This window comes from Peromyscus leucopus, chromosome 3 (genome assembly GCF_004664715.2).
Source record: "Peromyscus leucopus breed LL Stock chromosome 3, UCI_PerLeu_2.1, whole genome shotgun sequence".
In the NCBI taxonomy this organism is placed as follows: Eukaryota; Metazoa; Chordata; class Mammalia; order Rodentia; family Cricetidae; genus Peromyscus; species Peromyscus leucopus.
This window is the reverse complement of record NC_051065.1, coordinates 146,160,040-146,180,544: the sequence shown is the minus strand read 5'-3', so window position 1 is coordinate 146,180,544 and position 20,505 is coordinate 146,160,040. Positions and strand designations below refer to the sequence as shown.

Below are 20,505 nucleotides of genomic sequence, written 5' to 3'. Positions count from 1 at the left end.
ATTGGCTCTTGTCCTCACCCTCTGCTGCACTGGTCTCCATCTCCCAGCAGAAGGCGCAGCCATGAATCCGTTATTCGGTCCCAATCTCTTCCTCCTACAGCAGGAGCAGCAGGGCTTGGCCGGGCCGCTGGGGGACCCTCTGGGAGGTGACCACTTTGCCGGGGGAGGGGACCTGCCCCCGGCTCCGCTTGCCTCGGCGGGCGCCGCTGCCTATTCGCCTCCCGGGCCTGGTCCTGCGCCCCCTGCAGCCATGGCTCTCCGCAACGACCTGGGCTCCAACATCAACGTACTCAAGACCCTGAACCTCCGGTTTCGCTGCTTCCTAGCCAAGGTGCACGAGCTAGAGCGCCGGAACCGGCTGCTGGAGAAGCAGCTGCAGCAGGCTCTGGAGGAGGGTAAGCAGGGCAGGCGGGGCCTGGCCCGCCGCGACCAGGCGGTACAGACCGGCTTCATCAGCCCGATCCGGCCCCTGGGGCTGCCCCTGAGCTCCCGGCCCGCCGCTGTGTGTCCCCCGTCAGCGCGGGTGCTGGGCTCCCCCGCCCGCTCGCCAGCCGGACCCCTCGCATCCTCTGCGGCCTGCCACTCATCCTCCTCCACCTCCACCTCCACCTCCTTCTCCTCGTCGACCCGCTTCATGCCCGGCACCATCTGGTCCTTCTCACACGCCCGCCGGCTTGGACCGGGACTGGAACCCACGCTTGTGCAAGGGCCTGGCCTGTCGTGGGTACACCCTGACGGGGTGGGCGTTCAGATCGACACCATCACCCCCGAGATCCGCGCACTGTACAACGTGCTGGCCAAAGTGAAGCGGGAGCGGGACGAGTACAAGCGGAGGTAGGGACCTGGAAAGTAGGGACAGGGTTCAAGAGACATGACACACAGACACAGCGGGGCAGGGAGTTAGTGAGGGGTTCCCAGACCCGAGGACTGGGGGCCCAAGAGTCATGACAACAAGAATAAAGTTCCTGCTGTGATAGTGAGGAGCTGGGAAGGAATTGGATGCAGGGGCCCCAGAGTCCACAGACAATTCTCAAGTCAGACTCGTGACTAGAAGCATTCTAGAAGAACACTGGGAATTCATACTTTTCGTCTGGCATGTCTCCCCGGCTTATGCAGGCTGCAGTGTTTGCATGACTCCGCTAACTGTGGGGTGGTGTGTGGTGGGAAAGGGAGACGTATCCCAGAGAGCACCGCATCTGTGGTCTAGTTCTCTGGCCGGTCTCAGACCTTGGGGCAGTTTCAGGATATAAACTCCACGCTTGAGGTGAAGGATGTAGTTTTAATTTTGTAGGTAAATTAAGTGGGACTGGAAGGAGGTAGTGAGAAGGGCCTGTGTCTGCCCAGGGTTTCCTGAAGGCAAGCCCAGGGCTGCGTTTGGTTCCATATGAGAGGCTCGAGGATCCAGAACCTAAAGGTATTGCTTGGAACAGTCAGGCAAACAGGGAAAGAGAAAGAAAGTGTAGACTATCGTAGGACAGGGAGAAGGGGTGGTAGTTGTGGGGCTGGTAGGGAGGCCCTTGCAGAAGAATCACCACTGGGCCATCGGGGATGGAAAAAGAAAAAGTTGGGGGCGTGGGCATCCCCTACAGTTATGGAGCATCTCAGGGCCAGCCCAGGGTGTTCCGAGGATGAAGGTTTGGCTTTCTGAGGGGAACCCCGCCCCCAACAGGTTGGCACAAAAGTTAGGAGGAAGGGATGCCATGTTGGAGTGCCCGCTGTTTACTAGGAGGAGTCACTATTGCCTGGTAACCAGGTGATAGGATGCTCACAGGCAGAGTGAGTTCTTTGAAAACTGACCAAACTGTGGTGGAGGGGCAAGCGGATGGCAGCCAGGGAGGCCCAGGCTTGGGTTTCTCAGCTAATGTGACCCTTGTGGGTCTAGCCTGGGCTGCCTGTGCAGGCCAGGGTGGCAGGGATTGCTCTCTGGTTAGCTGTGTGTGGGGACCATCTGGAGGCCCTGGGAACACAGTGCTGGGTCTGGAATGACCTTCGGGGCTTGGTAACCTGTTTGCATCCACCCGATTACATGGATCAGCAGGCTTTCTGAAGTTCAGTCCTCACGCCGGCTTCCATGACTGTGGCCCATGTTAGACTTGTCTTTGGGCTTTCAGTTGTCCCAGCATCCAGGGACCACCCAGAACTAGGCTGCCCCTGCCTCTGCCCCCACAGGGCTTTAACACAGGATGGAACGCTGACAGTTCTAGAGTTCTGCCATAATCCTAGGCACAGCTGCTCTTCTCCAGGGCATCTTTTAAAACAGAGAGCATTTGTCCTTGGTACAGCTGTCCAGGGCAGCAAAGAGTTATCCCTTGGGGATTGATTACCTCATCACTCTGCAGCACATTACTGTGTGGTGGCTAGACGTGCAAGGTACGTGACGCCCCACCACCCCAGAGCCCCTGCCTTCCTTCTGGGCTCACAGCAACACTGAGCTCCCCATCTTTAGCCTGGACATGGGGTGCTTGAGTACGAAACTGGGCAGGAGCAGAGCCCCACCCCCAAGCCCTGTTTCCAGCTCCTTATCCTGTGTGACCTTTTTCTTGGGGTTCAGTTTTTCCAACATCAGAATGACCCCTGCTTTTTCTCTTCAACTCAGAGATAGGGTTTATTTGCAGGAGGGGCTCCTGGTAAATGCAGGATATACAGACATTGCCAAATTCTACCCAAGTTATGGTAACCTTGCAAAAAAAAAAAAAAAAAAAAAAAAAAGGTGAGGGTTGATGGAAGTCATACCGCACCCATTGTGTGTCTGGGTGGAGAGCAAATAGAGTCCTCCTGAGCATCCAGATGAGTCATTTTCAGACTTTTTATCCTGTATGATCTAGCTCATTAATCATCATCTTGCCTTAACTTTCTCATGTCTTACTTGGATGTATTGAGTTCATTATGAAGTAGGATTTCTGCCCCTTCCTGATGCATCTTGGCCAGGGTTTGACCTCTTGTCATCCTGTGGTCTTTCTCCAGAGACTTACAGGGTCTAGCACACAGGAGGCCGCTTCCCACACTTGCGCGTTGTCGATGAAGAAAGCAGGACCCAGCAGAGATGAAGGTCTCATCTAAGAAAGTGTAGAGCTTGAGGCCGGCCGAGGTGTCATTGCTAGGACAAAAGGAGAAGCAGATATGGGGGGGTGGGGGGGACAGGGAAGGGGGTGGAGGGTGAGGGAGGCCAGGAGCTGAGCTGCATGGTCAGCTGCAGGGTGGTGGCCGGGCTGGCCGCCTCTTCCCTCAGCCAACTGGGAGGGGCATCTGGGGAGTTATTATTAGGAGCACTGCAGTGCGGCTGTGAGAGCAGACACGGGCGGGCAGAGACAGGGACGCCAGCCGAGGGGGTGAGGGGCAGGAGAGGAGGGAGGGCCGCAAGGAGCGGAGCGTGGCCCTCCCGGCTGCAGGGGCCGTCCTCCGCCGCTGCCTCCTTCCCACTGAGCTCATTTTGAGCCTTCTCCTTCGGCCCCCTTGCCCTCCTTTCTGAGGCCAGAAGGATTCCACACAGAGGACAGCCAGAAGTGATGATGAGCTCATGCACCTAGGCTTTGAGTCCGGCCGCTGGTGCAGCCAGCCTCGGGTTCCGAACCTGCAGAACCAAACAGCAGCCCCCCCCCCTTCCGTCTCTGTGACAGGATGGGGTACGCGCTCAGCCCTGGCTACTGCCCCTAGGCTCTGCCCCATGGCAGGTGTGTCTTCCAAGCTCCTGGCCATCTCTGGTTTGAACTCTCTTGAGATGCTGTGCTGTTTAGAGGGGCCTTCCTACACTCTGGTTCCCTGTCCCTTGGCTGTGACTCCTTAGAAGTCCCTAGCTTCTGATGGCCACTTCTTTCACGCTGCTGGGGGGTTGGGGTGGGCATCACGCCAGCCCTGTGACCTTCTTATAGCTCACTTTAAGGGGCCGGGTGGGGAAGGACTTTGCCCCCACAAGGCTGCTGAGCAGCTCTTGATCCAGCCTGTGTCCTGCAGATGCTTTCGCAGGTTTAAATGGTACCCAGGAGGCAGGGCAACAGGCTAACAAGCTCTGTTCTGTGCGGGCAGGAGCGGGAGACCGGATCTGTACCACTGAAGGTGGGAGCCTGGGTTGGGGGGGGGACCTGGTGGACTGGTGTGGGCAGGAGGTGGGGGATGAGTCCAGCCAGACAGCTGGCGGAACCAGGCCCACGTGGGGATGGGTACTGCAGAGGGCCCAAGTAGTGGCAGTTGTTCTTAAATATAGTTCCTGGTCCATGGTCCGGAGGTTCTGGGCAGGCAGATGGTGATCTCAGCCCTTGCCAGGAAGTATGGAGCCACCCGACAACTGCAGCCGCCCACTGGCTGGCTGCCGCATACATTCTTGTCTCCACACATTCCCATCCAGGGAGCCAGACCTGGGGTCTGAGGCCTGGGCCTGAGAGGGAGGGAGGGCCAGGAGCTGGAGCGGCAGGAGGACTCTAGGCTGTGTTCTCTCCCCCTTCCCAATGTCTGTCAGGTGGGAAGAGGAGTACACGGTGCGGATACAGCTGCAGGAGCGAGTGAATGAGCTCCAGGAGGTGAGGGCGGCCCCCCTCCTGCCCCTGCTCCCTGGGGCACCACTGGCCCTTCCTGTCCCTCCCGTACCTTTTCCCACATTGACATCATGGCCTCATTTCCTCCTGGCTGTAGGAGGCCCAAGAGGCCGATGCCTGCCAAGAGGAGCTAGCCATGAAGGTAGAGCAGCTGAAAGCCGAGCTGGTGGTCTTCAAGGGACTCATGAGTAACGTGAGTTCCGACTTCCCACTTGGCTCTCAGGGACCCTCAGATGGTCTGCGGGCCCTGCCCTTCAGTGTCCTGTCCTTTCCCGCTGTTGCTCTTCGCCGCTATCTTCTAGACAGTCGCCTCACCATGACTAGAGGTTGTTAAGTAGTTAGTAAGAGCACAGCTCTGCATTCTCTGGTGGCTCACACCCATAATCCCAGCGCTGGAGAGGTGGAGGCAGAATGGTCGGAAAGATGAGGGGTTCGAGGCCAGCATGAACTACGTTAAAAGAAAAAAGAGAATGTGCGCAGCTCCGGAGCCAGCTGCCAAGGCTCCTTTGTGAGTTCTGCCATGTGCTAGCTGTGTGGCCTTGAGCCTCTTCCTCCCCACCACAGCTCCTCTCTGAGGAATGTGGGGAAAGAAAGCCTTCTCAGGGTTGCCTTGAGGAGGATCATGCCCTTGCCTGGCGCTTAGTGCTGGACAGGTGAGACCAGTGTCTATTGTCACTGTCCAGTACTTTCTCCACTCTTTTTTTTTCTGAGACAGGGTTTCTGTGTGTAGCCCTGGCTGTCCTGGAACTTGCTCTGTAGACCAGGCTGGCCTCGAACTCACAGAGATCCGCCTGCCTCTGCCTCCTGAGTGCTGGGATTAAAGGCGTGTGCCACCACCTGGCTGTCCACTCTTACCCTAGTGGCCAGTGGTGTCTTTCATCTCTGGGGTCTTACATTTCAGGAGGATAAAAAACTGTGCTTGGTTCAAGGGAGTCTCTGCTCATCCCAGCCTGGGCCTCCCGGGTCTGTACTGCCTGAGGGACGGGTATCACGAGTGCCCTGTGGAGGTGCACAGTGTGGTAGGGTGGTAGGCCCCTGGGAAAAGGGACATTCATCCAGCAAGGTCAGGGACTTTGTGAAGGAGGTGACAGTGTGTGCTACTAAGGATGAAGATCTTGCTGGGGCTTTATCTGTCCCCGCTGGGGGGGCTGGGTGTCTCCTCACCCTTCCCTGTGTTCCTGGTACAGAATCTGACAGAGCTGGATACCAAGATCCAGGAAAAGGCCATGAAGGTAGACATGGACATCTGCCGCCGCATCGACATCACAGCCAAGCTGTGTGACTTGGCGCAGCAGCGCAACTGCGAGGATATGATCCAGATGTTCCAGGTGAGAGGCCTGCTGTCCGCAGCTCCCAGGGGCGGGGCAGGTGGAGCAGCTCTGTCATGGCTGGCCTGGATCTCAGGCCCTGCTACCCTCACCTCTGGGACACAGCTTGGCCCCTGGGGCCCTTGGTGGGACTCGGCTGGGAGGCAGGGACGGCCTCAGGAGAGGGGTCTCAGAAGCGTCTCTAACTCCGTCTCCCCCTCCCCCTGTCTGCTTCTCTCCTCTCTGCCCCTCTCATTTCTTCTCTTGCTTTCTCCATAGAAGAAGCTGGTTAGTGTGACCTCACGCAAGCTTACTGTCCTGGTCCCGTCTCTAAGCACCCCTGCCCCCCCAGTTTTGAACCACTGGGCTCAGCCAGATGTCCTCTTCCTCTGCTTTCCTCGACCCTCCCCGTTTCAGTCTCTTCCCCGTTGGTTTTTCTTCCTTTTCCTTCTTCCATGGCCGTCCAGATCTGGCTGTGACTCCTAGGCCTCTTATCCTCCTCGAAGCCTAGAACTGTTTTCATGAGTCCTTTCATGAGAAAGACTTCAAGACTAAACACAGCCCCATCCCTCTGTAGCCGTTAAACATCTTTTTTCTTTTTCTAAAGATTGGTTTTGGGTGTATGGTATTTTACCACATGAGTGCCTCGTGCCTGAGGATGCCAGAGAGGCCATTGCATTCCATTGGAACTGGAGTGACGGAGGGCTCTGAGCCGCCATGTGGCTGCTGGGAATTGAACCCGGGTCCTCTGGAAGAGGATCCAGCGCTCTTAACTGCCGAGCCACCTCTCCAGCCCCCTTAAACACATCTCAATGTAGTCATCACAAGACACGTCTCTCCTTATCTTACCGCTCTGTTTTCTGTTTCTCCTTCCTTCTTCGTCCGCAGCCCTGCCCCATATCTGTGTGTGTCTGCCCACGTCTTAGTGACTCTCCTGTTTCTGTTCTTGTCATGTAATTGTGTCTCTTCTCTGTCTGCCCCTTCCTGCTGGCCCTGCTCCACCCTGCGGCCTCCCTGCCCACCCTCTCCTCATGCACCCGGCCTCGCCTCTGTAGTCTCTACACTTGTCTCCCATTAAGGTCCCGTCCATGGGGGGGCGGAAGCGGGAGCGCAAGGCTGCTGTGGAGGAGGACACCTCCCTGTCGGAGAGTGATGGGCCCCGCCAGCCTGAGGGGGACGAGGAGGAGAGTACAGCCCTCAGCATCAACGAGGAGATGCAGCGCATGCTCAGCCAGCTGTGAGTCCCGAGGATGTCAGGTCCATCCCAGCCGCCCTCAGCAGATGTGCCCCAGTCCCCCGAGGCCGGAGCTCCCACAGTGTCCTGGGCCCGCTCACAGGCCCCAGCGCCCGCCCTTGACACACGGGTTCCCTGTCTCTAGGAGGGAGTATGATTTTGAGGACGACTGTGACAGCCTGGCTTGGGAGGAGACTGAGGAGACCTTGCTGCTTTGGGAGGATTTCTCAGGCTATGCCATGGCAGCCACAGAGGCCCAGGGAGAGGTAACCTCCCCTCCTGGCCTCAGGCCCCTCAGGCTCTGCCCCTGAGCCCTGCCACTTCGTCTGCCTCCCCTTCTCATGCTCTGTCCCCAGTGTGGCTTTGTCTCCCCCTGGCTCCTCCCCTTCCTGTCTGCGTCCTTTCTCGCCTCTGTCTCCTCTAACCAGACTTTCTCTCTCTTCCCGCCTTGGCCCATGGGATGTCCCTATCCTACCCCTCCCTGGCTGGCTGCCCCGCGCCTGCCTCCCTTTCTCCAGCAGCAGGAGGACAGTCTGGAGAAGGTCATCAAAGACACAGAGTCTCTGTTCAAAACCCGGGAGAAGGAGTACCAGGAGACCATTGACCAGATAGAGGTAAGGGTGTCGGCGGTGGGGGGCTGTTCCCGGGGCTCACAGGCCAGGCTGCAGCTGTGCTGCTGGCCCCCTCACTGTGGGACCCCAAGGCCCTTGACAGGAGTGCGTCCCCCCCCCCCAAGTTGCGGTAGCTCTAGTGGGTCTTGGAGACCTCAGGATCTAGAGGCAGATAGATGTGGGTTCAAATCTTGTTCATCGCCACCCGGAACAAATCTTTTGTCTTCCTTCTTTTCTGTTTACACGTATGTGTGTATGTATGTATTGGGCAGGGGCAGCATGTAACTGCATGGTATGTGTGTGGAGGTCAGAGTTGAGCTTGTGGGGTGAGTTCTCCTTCCACCATGTGGCTCCCAGGGATTGAATGCAGGTTGTCGGGCTTGGGGGCTGTGCTCTCCCTGCTGAGCCATTCCCTGCCAGCCCCTTGTCCTCTCTTTCCTTTCTTAGTTTGGTTTTGGGGGCAAGGGTGAGACAGTGTTTCTCTGTGTAGCCCTGCCTGTCCCAGAACTCACTCTGTAGCCCAGGCTGGCCTGGAACTCAGAGATCCGCCTGCCTCTGCCTCCCGAGTGCTGGGATTAAAGGTGTGCACCACCACCGCCTGGCTCCCTTGTTCTTTCTGAGTACTTGCTTTATTATTTATTTATTTACAAGTTCATGTCTTGTAGTCTAGGTTGGCCTCAAACTCCTGGTCCTTCTGCTCCCCACTCCCCATTTGCTAGGATTATGGGCATGAGCTACAACACTTCAGCTTTGCACTGTGTGTTGGTCTGTGTGTGTGCACACTTGCATGTGCAGATGTGCATACACGTGTGTAGAGGCCAGAAGACAAACCTAGAATTGTTCTTTTTTTTTTTTTTAATTTTTATTTTTTTCAGAGCTGAGGACCGAACCCAGGGCCTTGCTCTTGCTAGGCAAGTGTTCTACCACTGAGCTGAATCCCCAGCCCCTAGTATTGTTCTTTAGGTGTGGTTAGCTTTAAAAAAAAAATGGAGATGGTCTCTCACTGGTCTGGAAGTTGCTGAGTAGGCTCTGCTGGCTGGCCAGGGAGTTCTAGGCATCCGTCTGTCTGTGCCTTCTCAGCTTCGGGATTACGGTGTGCACTGCATGGTCTAGCCTTTTTAGTGTGGCTTCTGGGATCCACGCAGGTCTCCATGCTCATCAGGTAGGTGCTCCGCTGAGTGAGGTGTACCCCGGCTAGCTCCTCCATTCTTCCTGGTTCTTTGACACCAGCTCTCTGATGCTTTTGTGGGCACACACTTTTTCTCTCTCCTTTTCCTTTCTCTGTCGCCTTTTTTTACTTCGTGTGTGTGTGTGTGTGTGTGTGTGTCCGTGTGTGGGCGTGTGCGCACCCCTGGGGGCCAGAAGAGGGCATCAGATTCCCCGGAGCTGGAGTTCACAGCTAACTATGAGCCCATGACATGGGTGCGGGAAAACAAATTTAGGTCCTCTGCAAGAGCAGGAGTGCTCTAAGCTCCCATACAGGGTCTTTCTATGTAGCCCAGGCTGGCCTCAAACCAGAAGCAATCCTCCTGCCTCAGCCTCCCGAGTGCTAGAGTTACAGATGTTCACTGCCACGCTAAGCTCGGGCCTGCCTCTTTATTGTCAAATGGAGATTGCGTATCTCTCCCCTCAGGCCAGGTTATTAGGACGATCAGATAGAGCGAGACACGTGGCACCGGGGACAGAATCTGGCAGGTTGACATGCCATAGCGTGTCCTGTTTATTACCAGGAACAGCCTAAGCGCTGTAGCACTCAGAGGGACTCCTGCCCTCTTGGCTCAGCCCTTGAGCTCCTGGAGGAGAGAGTCTCCCTTTTCATTTTTGAGCCTGGGGGAGTCCTTTATAAATGGTGAATAGGGGCTGGAGAGATGGCTCAGAGGTGAAGAGCATTGGCTGTTCTTCAAAGGTCCTGAGTTCAATTCCTAGCAACCACATGGTGGCTGAAAACCATCTGTAATGAGATCTGGTTCCCTCTTCTGGTCTGCAGGGATACATGCAAACAGAACACTGTATACATAATAAATAAATAAATCTTAAAAAAAAAATAAATAAATGGTGATAGAGCTGGGGTTCGACCTGTCCTGCTGAGCCTCAGGCAGTTTTGTAGGGAGGAGGTCGCTGTGGGGGAGGGGTGGGTGGGTGGGACTGTGTGAGGACTGTGTCTTGGACTTGGATGTGTGAATGACGCAGGAGACTTGTGTGTCCAGCCTTCCTGCAAGCCCTGCGGTGTGTTCCCAGGCCTGTAGGGACTGCCCCGTTTGCATTTTGAGAATGAACTTTGGAAGTTATTTCCCTGTGTTCTCAGTGTCCTGGCACACATCAAATGGCCACATTATCGCAAGCCAGACCAGGGTTTTTGTTCCTAACCCCGGGAAACGCTGAGTCTCAGAGGCCCAGCCAGTGTTCTGTCACCAGCCGAGGTTTGTCTGGGGACAAGTGACCTTCTCCCATCTCCTGTACACCCCTCTTCCTGCCCCTTCCCTCCCTGGGTTGTGCCCACCTTGGGATGGTAGATTTAAGGCTCAGTTTCTTTGTGCCGTCAACCAGGTAGGGGTCTTAGCACAGCGGTTAGGGCTGCCGCTCTTCTCTGGTTCATCCCTTGGACCACACATGCCTGTTGTAAACATGATCTGGTGAGACAGAAAAGAGCATCCTGGGCTGGGACCACAGCTCAGTTGGTAGAGTGCCTGCCTACCATGCATGAAGTCCTGAGTTCATCTCAGCACCACGTGAAACTGGGTGTGGTGGTGTGAGCCTCTAGTCCTAGCACTTGGGAGGTAGAGGCAGGAGGATCAGAGGTCCATGGTCATCATCCTCAGCCACATAACAAGTTTGAGGCCAACCTGGGCTGCATAATCCTTGTCTAAAAAAATACTCTGAGCCTGGCTGTGGTGGCACACGCCTTTAATCCCAGCACTCAGAAGGCAGAGCCAGGCGGATCTCTGTGAGTTCGAGGCCAGCCTGGACTACAGAGTAAGATCCAGGACAGGCACAAAACTACACAGAGAAACCCTGTCTTTAAAAAAATATATTCTGAAGGGGAAACATGGTTTTGAAGTTGTTTTCTGAGTTGTATGACCTCTGTCCTCTCCTAGGAGAATGGCTTGAGGAGGAAGGTGAAGGAAGTTCCCTTGGTGGCTTTGGTGGTAGCATTGCTCCTGGGGTCTGCCTGGGGCATCTGAAATACCTTTGTCTTTGGGACCCTTGATCTCAGTGTCACTGAGGTAGAGCGGCCCCATTGCTAGATGGGAAAACTGATGGTGGGTGGGAGCTTCGTCCACGGCCCCAGTCCCTCCATCTCTCCCATCTACCTCTACTGCGCTGATCCCTCCATCTCTCCCATCTACCTCTACTGCGCTGATCTCCCACGCTGAGTCTGGAATTGGGGTGACTTGTCGAAGACGTCCTCTAGAATGTGCACCTTCCCCTTCAGTGTGTAAATTAGGGTGATGGACAGACAGACAGACATGCAGAGACCGCTGTTGGCTGTGCTGCTTTTGCTTTGAGACACCATTTTTGCTTCACTTCTGTCTCCTAGAGTAGTAGGTTCTAGCCTTGTCCCCTGCAATCTTCCTGAGGAAGAGCACAGGTGCGTGTGTGTGTGTGTGTGTGTGTGTGTGTGTGTGTGTGTGTGTGTGTGTGTGAGCTGATCTCTGACCTGGAGTATCATATTTTTCTCACTGGGAGCACAGATTGCTGTGGGAACAAGGTTGCCTTTCAAGCCATCTCCACCATGGCTTACAAGCCAGCTGTCCACCAGATGACCCAGAATGCCAGTGTCCTGGCTGTCCCCTTTGTCTGCTGCTGTGGCCCGTTTCCTCCTCCTGTCTGCCCATTCCCACCCGCTGCCCAGTTCACATTTGTTTCGGGTGGCTTCCCCCCTGCTTAGTCACACGCTTCCCAGCCCCTCTTCTGCCTTCTCTTTGCTCTCAGGCAGCCAAGCAAATCACCCCACAGCAGCTTGGTTCTCCCCTTCTGGCCCCTGGCCTTTGTACCCCAAACAAAGAGAGGCAGCAGATTGTCCCTGGCCTAGATACGTTTCCGCCTCAGCCCACTTTTTCTCTCTGCCTGGAGTCAGCTCTGGAGGGAGACTTGACGCAGGGACCCTGTTTCTTCCGTGCGAACCTTCTGAAATGAGGGTGTATCTTGTAATCACTCAGTATGGACGTCTCTCTTGTGTGGGGGAGTGGGTTATGAGTGGGAAAATGAAATGGAGTGAAACGCTAATAAATAGCAAGCCAGGTTTCCTCCGTTACAGTGAGTCTTTGGGCTACTTCACAGTGAATTAGCTCCAGCTGAGGGAGGGCTGCCGGCTGCAGGATGAAGAGATGAGCAGGACTCGGCCTGCCCTTAAAGGATCTGAGCTCAGGAGTCAGTGAGGAAAGCCAGTGTGTCACACGGAGGACCAGGGTGAGCTGAGCCAGAGAAACCAGGCAGGAGCAAAGCATCCCGTAGGCCGCTATTTCTGTTCATGCCACGGAGTCCCTCCGCCCTGTCCACACCAACACTGCCCTCCTTGTTACCCTCTGTTTTTCTCTTGGGGAGTTGTAGGAATTGAAGCCAGGACCCACCCTAGCAGGTTCTCTCACAGAGGTACATCTGCTGACTGTTTTGTTTGTTTCTGTTTTTGGAGACAGTCTCTCATGTAGTTCGAGCTGGCCTCAAACTTGCCATAGACCAGGCCGAGCCTCAGCTTCTGATCCTGCTGCCTCCACCTCCCTAATGCTAGGCTTGCAGACACATGTCACCAGGTCCAGTTTAATGTGGTGCTGGGGATCGAACCTATGGTTTTGTTGCATGCTAGGCAAGCCTACGACCAGCTGAGCTATCTTGCCTCTCCACACCTTTAAACACTTTTTAAAAATTTAAATTTGGGCCGGGCAGTGGTGGCGCATGCCTTTGATCCCAGCACTAGGGAGGCAGAGGCAGGTGGATCTCTGTGAGTTCAAGGCCAGCCTGGGCTACAGAGTGAGTTCCAGGACAGGCACCAAAGCTACACAGAGAAAAAACAAAACAAAAAATTCAAATTTTATTATTATTAGTGTGTGTGTCCACATGCTATGGCGCATGTGTGGAGGTCAGAGAACAATTTGGACTTGGTTCAAGCTTCTACCATATGGGTCCCTGGTATCAAATTCAGACTGCCAGGCATGTGCAGCAGGTGCCTTATCCGCCGAGCCATCTGGCTAGTCCTGTTCTATCCTCCCTCATACCCCCCCACCAAGGCAGCGTTTCTTTGTGTAACAGCTCTGACTATCCTGGAACCCCGCTCTGTAGACCAGGCTGGCCTCGAACTCACAGAGATCTGCCTGTCTCTGCCTCCTCTGCTGGGTCTAAAGGTGTGTGCCACCGTGTCTGGCTTCCTTCTGCTTTTTGAGACCAGGTTTTACCATTTAGGTTTTAGGTTTACATCCAACTGCCCTTGAAATCCAGATCCCCCTGCCTTGGCCCCTGGTTGGTGGAGTTATGGGTGTGCTGCTCACTAGACTGTGCTCTTATTGGCCTCTTACCAAGAACTCAGGCATCAAACTGATTCTGGGGGCGGAGGAGAGTTTAGAGATTCCCAGGAAAAGGCCGAGTGTGGAGCACTGTCCTGAGCACCCTTGCCTAGCCAGAGTGAGGGCCTGGAGTGAGGTTGCCGCTAACTGGGTCCTCCCCCATATCTAGGGAACCAGGCAGCTGTGGACTACTTGATGTTTTCTCATCTGTTTGGTTTCTTTTGAAGTCCAAGCTTTTAGCTATGGCAGCCTGGCCTCCAGGGGCCAGCTGGTGCTCTAATCCACTGTCTGCCCTGGGCTTGCTAACCTCCTCATCCTGCCCTGCCCTATTTTACTGCAGCTGGAACTGGCCACGGCCAAGAACGACATGAACCGACATCTGCATGAGTATATGGAGATGTGCAGCATGAAGCGGGGCCTGGACGTGCAGATGGAGACCTGCCGCCGGCTCATCACACAGTCAGGGGACCGGTAAGGACCCGCCCCCATTGGGCCCATGTCCCCTGCCCAGGAAAGAAGGGTGGGATAGAGTCTTGGTGCCCTGTGGGCAGTGACCAGGTCACATCTTCAAGTGGAGCTATCCTTGGGAGTCACCTGTAGGTGTGGCCCATAACTTCCTCTCCCTGCCCTGGCCGGCAGATGCAGCCTACTAGTGTCCCAACTGTCTAAGAGCCAAAACCTGGCCAGGAACGAAGAGATGCAGGTTTACGTCCAAAGTCAGAGATCATGATTTATGTATTTGACCCTGTGTAAGAGTAAATTTGGGTTTGGGGCAAAAGCTCAGTGGTAGAGTCCTTGTCTAGCCTGTGTGAGGCCCTGTATGTGTGTACACACACACACACACACACACACACACACACACACACACACACACACGAGAGAGAGAGAGAGAGAGAGAGAGAGAGAGAGAGAGAGAGAGAGACAGAGACAGAGACAGAGAGAGAGAGAGAGAGACAGAGAGAGAGAGAGAGAGACAGAGACAGAGACAGACAGAGACAGAGAGACAGAGAAAACTTTAAAAAAAAAATCTGGGGTCTAGAGAGATGGCTCATTGGTTAAGAGCACTCACTGGCTGCTCTTCCAGAGGACCTGGGTTCAATTCCCAGCATCCACATGGCAGCTCACACCTGTCTGTGACTCTGGTTCCAAGGGATCTGACATCCTCATACATGCAGGCAAACACCAATTAACACAAAATAAAAATAAATTATATTTAAAAAAATCTGGCCGGGCGGTGGTGGCGTACGCCTTTAATCCCAGCACTCGGGAGGCAGAGGCAGGCGGATCTCTGTGAGTTCGAGGCCAGCCTGGGCTACCAAGTGAGTTCCAGGAAAAGGCACAAAGCTACACAGAGAAACCCTGTCTTGAAAAAACCAAAAAAAAAAAAAAAAAAAAAAAAAAAAAATCTGTAGGCTAGCATAGTGGTACATGTCTGCCATCCCAGACTTGGGAGGCTGTGGCAGAAAGATTGTCATGAGTTTGAGGCTGTCCTGGACTACAATAGCAAAACCGTGTCTCAAACAAAATAAACAGCAACAACAGCACATAAAATCTCAGGCACCACAGTGAGGCAGGTGTGGTAGTGCACATCTGTCATCCAGGCGCCTAGGAATCATATGTACTAGGCCAGGCTCACTTCTGTATAGAGTTCCAGGCCAGCCAGGAATGCATACTGAGACCTTGCCTCAAAATAAAAAACCCAGCCCACGCCACTAAATAGATTAAGCTGGGCATAATGTGCATGCTTACTGGGTTTAATGGCCTTTGTTTATCATCCCAGCTACTTTGGAGGCAAGAGGATTGAGGTCAACCTTGGCAACATAGTGAGCGTCCCCACCCCCACACCCCATTACGGCTGGACAAGCTGGGCCCTAGTATCAGTACTTGTGGGCCCAAGGAACACCTCATGCTGTGACTTGAGACTTTCTGATCTCTCTCAAAGCCTCCAAAATAAGAGGGAAACTGTTCCCCATGGAGGTGAATAGGGACGAGACGTCCCACCCCACTTCCCTGCCTGGCATCCAGCTGCACCCCAAAAGATAAGGCCATAGAAGGCGAGCATGCAAGCCTCCTTAGGCTTCCTGCTTGCCCAAGGTGACATCTGGTGTTTTTTCCTAGAAAGTCTCCTGCTTTCACTGCGGTCCCGCCTAGCGACCCGCCGCCACCGCCAAGTGAAACTGAGGACTCCGATCGGGATGTCTCATCTGATAGCTCCATGAGATAGGGCCTGGCTGGCTCCCTCGAGCTCCCTGAGGCGGGGCTGTGGGTCTGCAGAGGACGGTCTTGTGCCACTGCATGAAGCCTGGCCCTGGCTGTGTGCTCCTTCCCTGGGCTGCCTCCTCCCCAGGGTTCCGGGGGTGTCTGGAGCTAGGCTGGGCCCCACCCTTCCTGGACAACTCCCGTCACATCGGGGCACTCCTGCCTTCTTCACATGTGGCTATTTGCTACTTCTCCTCCATCTTTGAAATGCTGCCAGAACACTTGTGATCCCCCTTCTCCATTCTGGGAGGAATGTGACTACGGGACCTGCCTGTTCTCCTCGGCTATCTTGGATTTTTGGACTGGTGCTAACTGGCCCAGGCACTGCTGGGAAGCAGATTCATCTGAGAGTCCCTGAGGGTTTGCACATTGTGTACATTTGGAGAGTTTATTTCCTAGTGAGGTCTTGGAGGGAGGCCGGGCCCCTGGCATTCTGTCCTGTGTCCACGTGCTCACAGCTGCCCACCTGCCTATTACCCAGTGAGTGTGGCTCTGTAGTTTTCCCTTTGGGAAGTCCACACAGAACTGGGCCTGGGCTGAGGGTAGAGGAGCCCTGAGGGGAGCCGCTGCCAAGATTAGGCGATGCCTGCACGTGGGTGTGTGCTCAGGGTCTGTTTTTCCAGAGTTCAGCTGAGGGAGTGCCTCCGTGTCTATCATTCACAAAACCAACAGGTTAAGATGTCCCTGACCTTGGAAAGTAGGGGACAAAGTCAGAGGTCTCTGGAATCTTTAAAAGTAATGAAGAGTATTTATTGAGCACCTTCATGTCACTGTCTTAAGCACTTTCTGATGTACTTTTAATGTGGGCTGAGACAGGGCTTCTCTAACAGCCCAGGCTGGCTTTGAACTCAGAGATCCCTGTCTCTGCCACCCACACTGGGATTGGGCGTCCACCACCACTGCCCCACCTGAGGCCTGATGTCTTCATAACACACAATGAAGCACTGGTTACAAGTGATTGCCCCGGAACCAGAGCGCCTAAAAGCTCAGCTGTCCCAGGCTGCACAGTGCAGGCACATCCCTTCACGGACACATTTTTACTATATTGGGCATCCTTCCAGTTTTACCTAATCTGATGTCTGGAGACCTTGAGAGCTGGGCATAATTAACCTTTGTTTGCAAATAAAAGACACAGCTCTGGGACTTGATGATGCAGTCAGCCCAGGGGTCAAAGGCCATATATACTTCCTGTCTCCTGTCAGCCCTCATTCCTCACATTGCCAGACAGCTCAGGTGGTTTTTTCCTGTTCCAGACAGGTAGCCTGAGTTTAGGACATAGTTTCCCCAACCTTGCTAGGTCACACGCCGCGGCTCCCCCCCCCCCCCGTATTGAGACACCAACGAGGATGGGTGCAGTGAACTTTATTGATGGTGTTCAAGAGAGTAGGGCTCCCTAAGCCCCTCCTGTTGTTCTGGGGGTCTGGGATGGAAACTGAGGGAGATGCTCAGTATCGGGGGCTGAGATGGGACAGGAACTGTTCAGCAGCCGAGGGTCTCTCTTGCTGTCCTTGCTGGGGTGGGTGGTCCAGGGCGGGCTTCTTACTCCTTGGAGGCCATGTAGGCCATGAGGTCCACCACCCTGTTGCTGTAGCCAAATTCATTGTCGTACCTAGAGCGCATTGGTTGGGAGGACAGTTAGGAAGGGTTTCTTTTCTGAGCTAGCCACCAGGGGGCGCCAAACCCCACGTTACTTTCAAAAGCCGATCTCCACATACCAGGAAATGAGCTTCACAAAGTTGTCATTGAGAGCAATGCCAGCCCCAGCATCAAAGGTGGAAGAGTGGGGGTCACTGTTGAAGTCGCAGGAGACAACCTGGTCCTCGGTGTAGCCCAGGATGCCCTTGAGTGGGCCCTCGGACGCCTGCTTCACCACCTTCTTGATGTCGTCATACTTGGCCTGTCAAGGGCAAAAATCAAGATGATTTTTGAAGCCCCAGCCTCACCGCTACACCAGAGACAACCCCCAACCCACCCATACGTACAGGTTTCTGCAGGCGGCATGTCAGATCCACGACGGACACATTGGGGGTAGGAACACGGAAGGCCATGCCCGTGAGCTTCCCGTTCAGCTCTGGGATGACCTTGCCCACAGCCTTGGCGGCACCGGTGGATGCAGGGATGATGTTCTGGGCAGCCCCACGGCCATCACGCCACAGCTTCCCAGAGGGGCCATCCACGGTCTTCTGGGTGGCAGTGATGGCGTGGACTGTGGTCATGAGTCCTTCCACAATGCCAAAGTTGTCATGGATGACCTTGGCCAGGGGGGCTAAGCAGTTGGTGGTGCAGGAAGCGTTGCTGAAGAGAAAAGGCAAGTTAGGAGGCTGTCTCCTGTAATCTCGCCCCTGCCCGCCCACCTCGACATCCTTACCTGATAATCTTGAGTGAGTTGTCGTACTTCTCATGGTTGACACCCATCACAAACATGGGGGCGTCAGCAGAAGGGGCGGAGATGATGACCCGTTTGGCACCGCCCTTCAAGTGGGCCTGTGTAGGAGAAATTAATTTCAGACCCAATCCTTTTTAGGCCACACTAAATGGAAGGGTTCCCCTCAACTTCAGCCTTCCCCTCACTTACCCCAGCCTTCTCCATGGTGGTGAAGACACCAGTGGACTCCACAACATACTCGGCTCCAGCGTCACCCCACTTGATGTTGGCGGGATCTCGCTCCTGGAAGATGGTGATGGCCTTCCCGTTGATGACCAGCTTCCCGTTCTCAGCCTTGACTGTGCCGTTGAACTTGCCATGGGTGGAGTCGTACTGGAACATGTAGACCTGGAAGAACGAGGGGGAGGGCATCAGGGGACTGTCAGCAGCTTGCCCCCATCCCCTGCAGGAGCAGTACCCACCATGTAGTTGAGGTCAATGAAGGGATCATTGATGGCAACGATATCAACTTTGCCAGACTGGAAGGCAGCCCTGGCAACCAGGCGTCCAATTCGGCCAAATCTGAGAGGCAAGAAAAAAAGAGTTGGGGTTAGAGAACTCCCCGTGGGTCTAGTCAGCACTGGGCGAACTCATGCTCTTGAGAAGGCAGAGCACTTTTTGTGGAGATTCAATGCAGTATTAGCAGGTAAGCAGCAGGAAATTCATGTCTAAATTCCCCTTAATGAAGCTGGCTGAATGCTTGTACGCAGAACCCAAATATAGAAGGCCTCCTTGCCTAGGGAGCCCCAAGAGGTCTAATTTTATCTTCCTTGAGCATCCGAGGCTTTTACAGCAGTCATAAACTGGGGGTTCCTTTCCTGTCCAAGAGGCGATTAGGCTCAAAGCTTTGTCCCCACCCCAGTCATTTCAAGTCTCTAGGAAGTGGCAGTTTGCCCCCGCCTGGGCACAAGGCATCCACCCCCCACACCATTCACACCCTGGGAAGTTTGTTCCAGCCTGGCCCGGCTTCAGGCTACACCCCTGGACAGGAAGGATTTGTGCACTCAGCAGCACCAAGCTCAAAGGGCAAGGTTAAAGGTCAGAGTGAGCGGGACAACGTCAGCCCACCTGCTTCCTCCAAGTCCCTCCCCCTGAAGGGAAAGAGGTTGAGGAAACCACTGGGCTTTCCAACCCCTAATCCCAGGGCTCGAATGTGCAAAACACCTGTCTTTCCTAACTAAAAATCAGGAGCAGGCAACAGATGCGTGTAGGGGCCAACAGGGCGGAGGAGCTCAGACCCCAGAAAGAGAAAGGTCAGACAGCTAAATTTAACCTCAGATCAGGGTGGAGCGGGGAGATCTGGTTTCTGGGGAATGGAGTGAGGAGAAGGGCAGGATCCCGAGGTTCAGAGACACCCAATCCTCTTAGTGACCTTTACAGTCTGGCCTATAGGGTTTGGGTCAGTGTTCGGCAGTGATGGGAAGTGGAGGTTATGGAGGGAAGGGGCTGCTACCACCGGAGCCATTTTGTGGTGGAAATTTTCTTTTTGGAACCACCATGACTCAGCCACCCCCCCACCCCGCCCTACGCCATAGCTACCACACCTCTGGTGCTAGGAGGACAAGCGGACCTCTCTTAAATCCACTTTGATTCTTGGAGAACAATCTAGAAAAATGCATCCTATGCCCGAGGAAAATCAGGCTTGAGGCTGCTTTGAGGCTAATAAGATGAGACGGCTTGTGAGGTAGCAGCTCTCTTGAGAGCACGGAAGCCTTGCATCACCTGGCTTACAGGACAGTGGCGACTCCACCCGGCAGGGGGAGGAGGCGAGAAGGTTAGTCACAAGCTAGGAAGGAGGAAGGCCGATGGAAGGTTTCCTAACGGTGGCTCATTCATTTCCTTCCCGTTTGCAACATGGCGGCGGCCAGCTACCCTAAGGGAAGCCCTTAGGAGGTGATGCGCTAAGACGTGCGCACCTCGCAGCCCTGTGCACCGACCGGGAGGAAGGGGGCGATGGTGGGAGGGGCTCCCCTCCTGACACGTGACTCCTCAGGGCGCGAAAGTAAAGAAAGAAGCCCCAGCCAGGGGATTAGGGGATGGATCCTGAGCAGGCGTGCGCGCGGGGGGTGGGGTGGTCCTAGTATAGACTTCGGGCTGCTCATCCCCTCCAGAGCGGGGTTCCATGCGGCCCAACAGCTAAGAGCCGTGAGCCGTCCGATCGCTGACCTTGAGGTCTCCTTGGATGCAGCGGCCACTCATCCACCTCCCTACGCTACTGCAAAGCCCCCGGGTCAGCTAGATCTGCATACGCAACGGAACGGGGCCCGGAGCCCCACCCTGGCCCAGCCCCGAACTCACCCGTTCACTCCGACCTTCACCATCGTGTCTCAGGAACGAGGCTGCGGGAGAAGAAAGTGAGATCAGCGTGGCCCGAGGTGCGCCAGGCGACCCCTCCTCCCCCTCCCCGCCTCCATTCCCGCCGTGCGCCCCATCACGTCCTCCTCCAGCCCCTGCAATGCGGAGCCCGGGCTCGGCCAGCGGAACTCGCACCAGCGCCCCCAGACCCGGACAGCGCGCGCCCCCTTCCCGGTTTCCGACGGTCCCCGGCCTCCTGCGGCCCGCTCTGCGTTTTTCACCTGGCACTGCACAGAAAGATGCGGCTGTCTCTGGAGCAGGGAGGAGCAGAGAGCACCGGGGAGGGC

The 20,505-nt window shown here is 55.2% G+C and overlaps 2 protein-coding genes across 11 annotated transcripts; one reads left to right on the top strand and one right to left on the bottom strand.

Moving 5' to 3' along the window:
* The first annotated feature begins 16 nt into the window (after window positions 1–16).
* Window positions 17–16,197, top strand: Iffo1 (intermediate filament family orphan 1). 10 transcript variants are annotated; one of them, XM_028892312.2, is made up of 10 exons: window positions 17–834; window positions 4,454–4,514; window positions 4,627–4,722; window positions 5,717–5,857; window positions 6,116–6,124; window positions 6,916–7,073; window positions 7,216–7,336; window positions 7,589–7,684; window positions 13,520–13,650; window positions 15,302–16,197. In XM_028892312.2, the coding sequence occupies exons 1-10, from the start codon at window positions 62–64 to the stop codon at window positions 15,396–15,398; spliced, it is 1,683 nt and encodes a 560-aa protein (XP_028748145.1). In that variant the 5' UTR covers window positions 17–61; the 3' UTR covers window positions 15,399–16,197. The 10 variants fall into 10 exon arrangements, with proteins under 10 accessions (XP_028748145.1, XP_028748149.1, XP_028748148.1 ...); XM_028892316.2 differs by having other exon boundaries at window positions 6,892–7,073; window positions 15,298–16,197; XM_028892308.1 differs by having other exon boundaries at window positions 35–834; window positions 6,119–6,124; window positions 15,298–15,783.
* Window positions 16,198–16,783: 586 nt separating this feature from the next.
* Gapdh (glyceraldehyde-3-phosphate dehydrogenase) lies at window positions 16,784–20,505 on the bottom strand. Its single transcript, XM_028892294.2, has 8 exons — window positions 20,440–20,505; window positions 20,162–20,202; window positions 18,286–18,385; window positions 18,014–18,211; window positions 17,807–17,922; window positions 17,421–17,733; window positions 17,154–17,335; window positions 16,784–17,047 (listed from the first exon to the last, which is right to left on the bottom strand). Exons 2-8 carry the CDS (start codon window positions 20,182–20,184, stop codon window positions 16,978–16,980), a joined length of 1,002 nt encoding a protein of 333 aa, XP_028748127.1. The 5' UTR covers window positions 20,185–20,202; window positions 20,440–20,505; the 3' UTR covers window positions 16,784–16,977.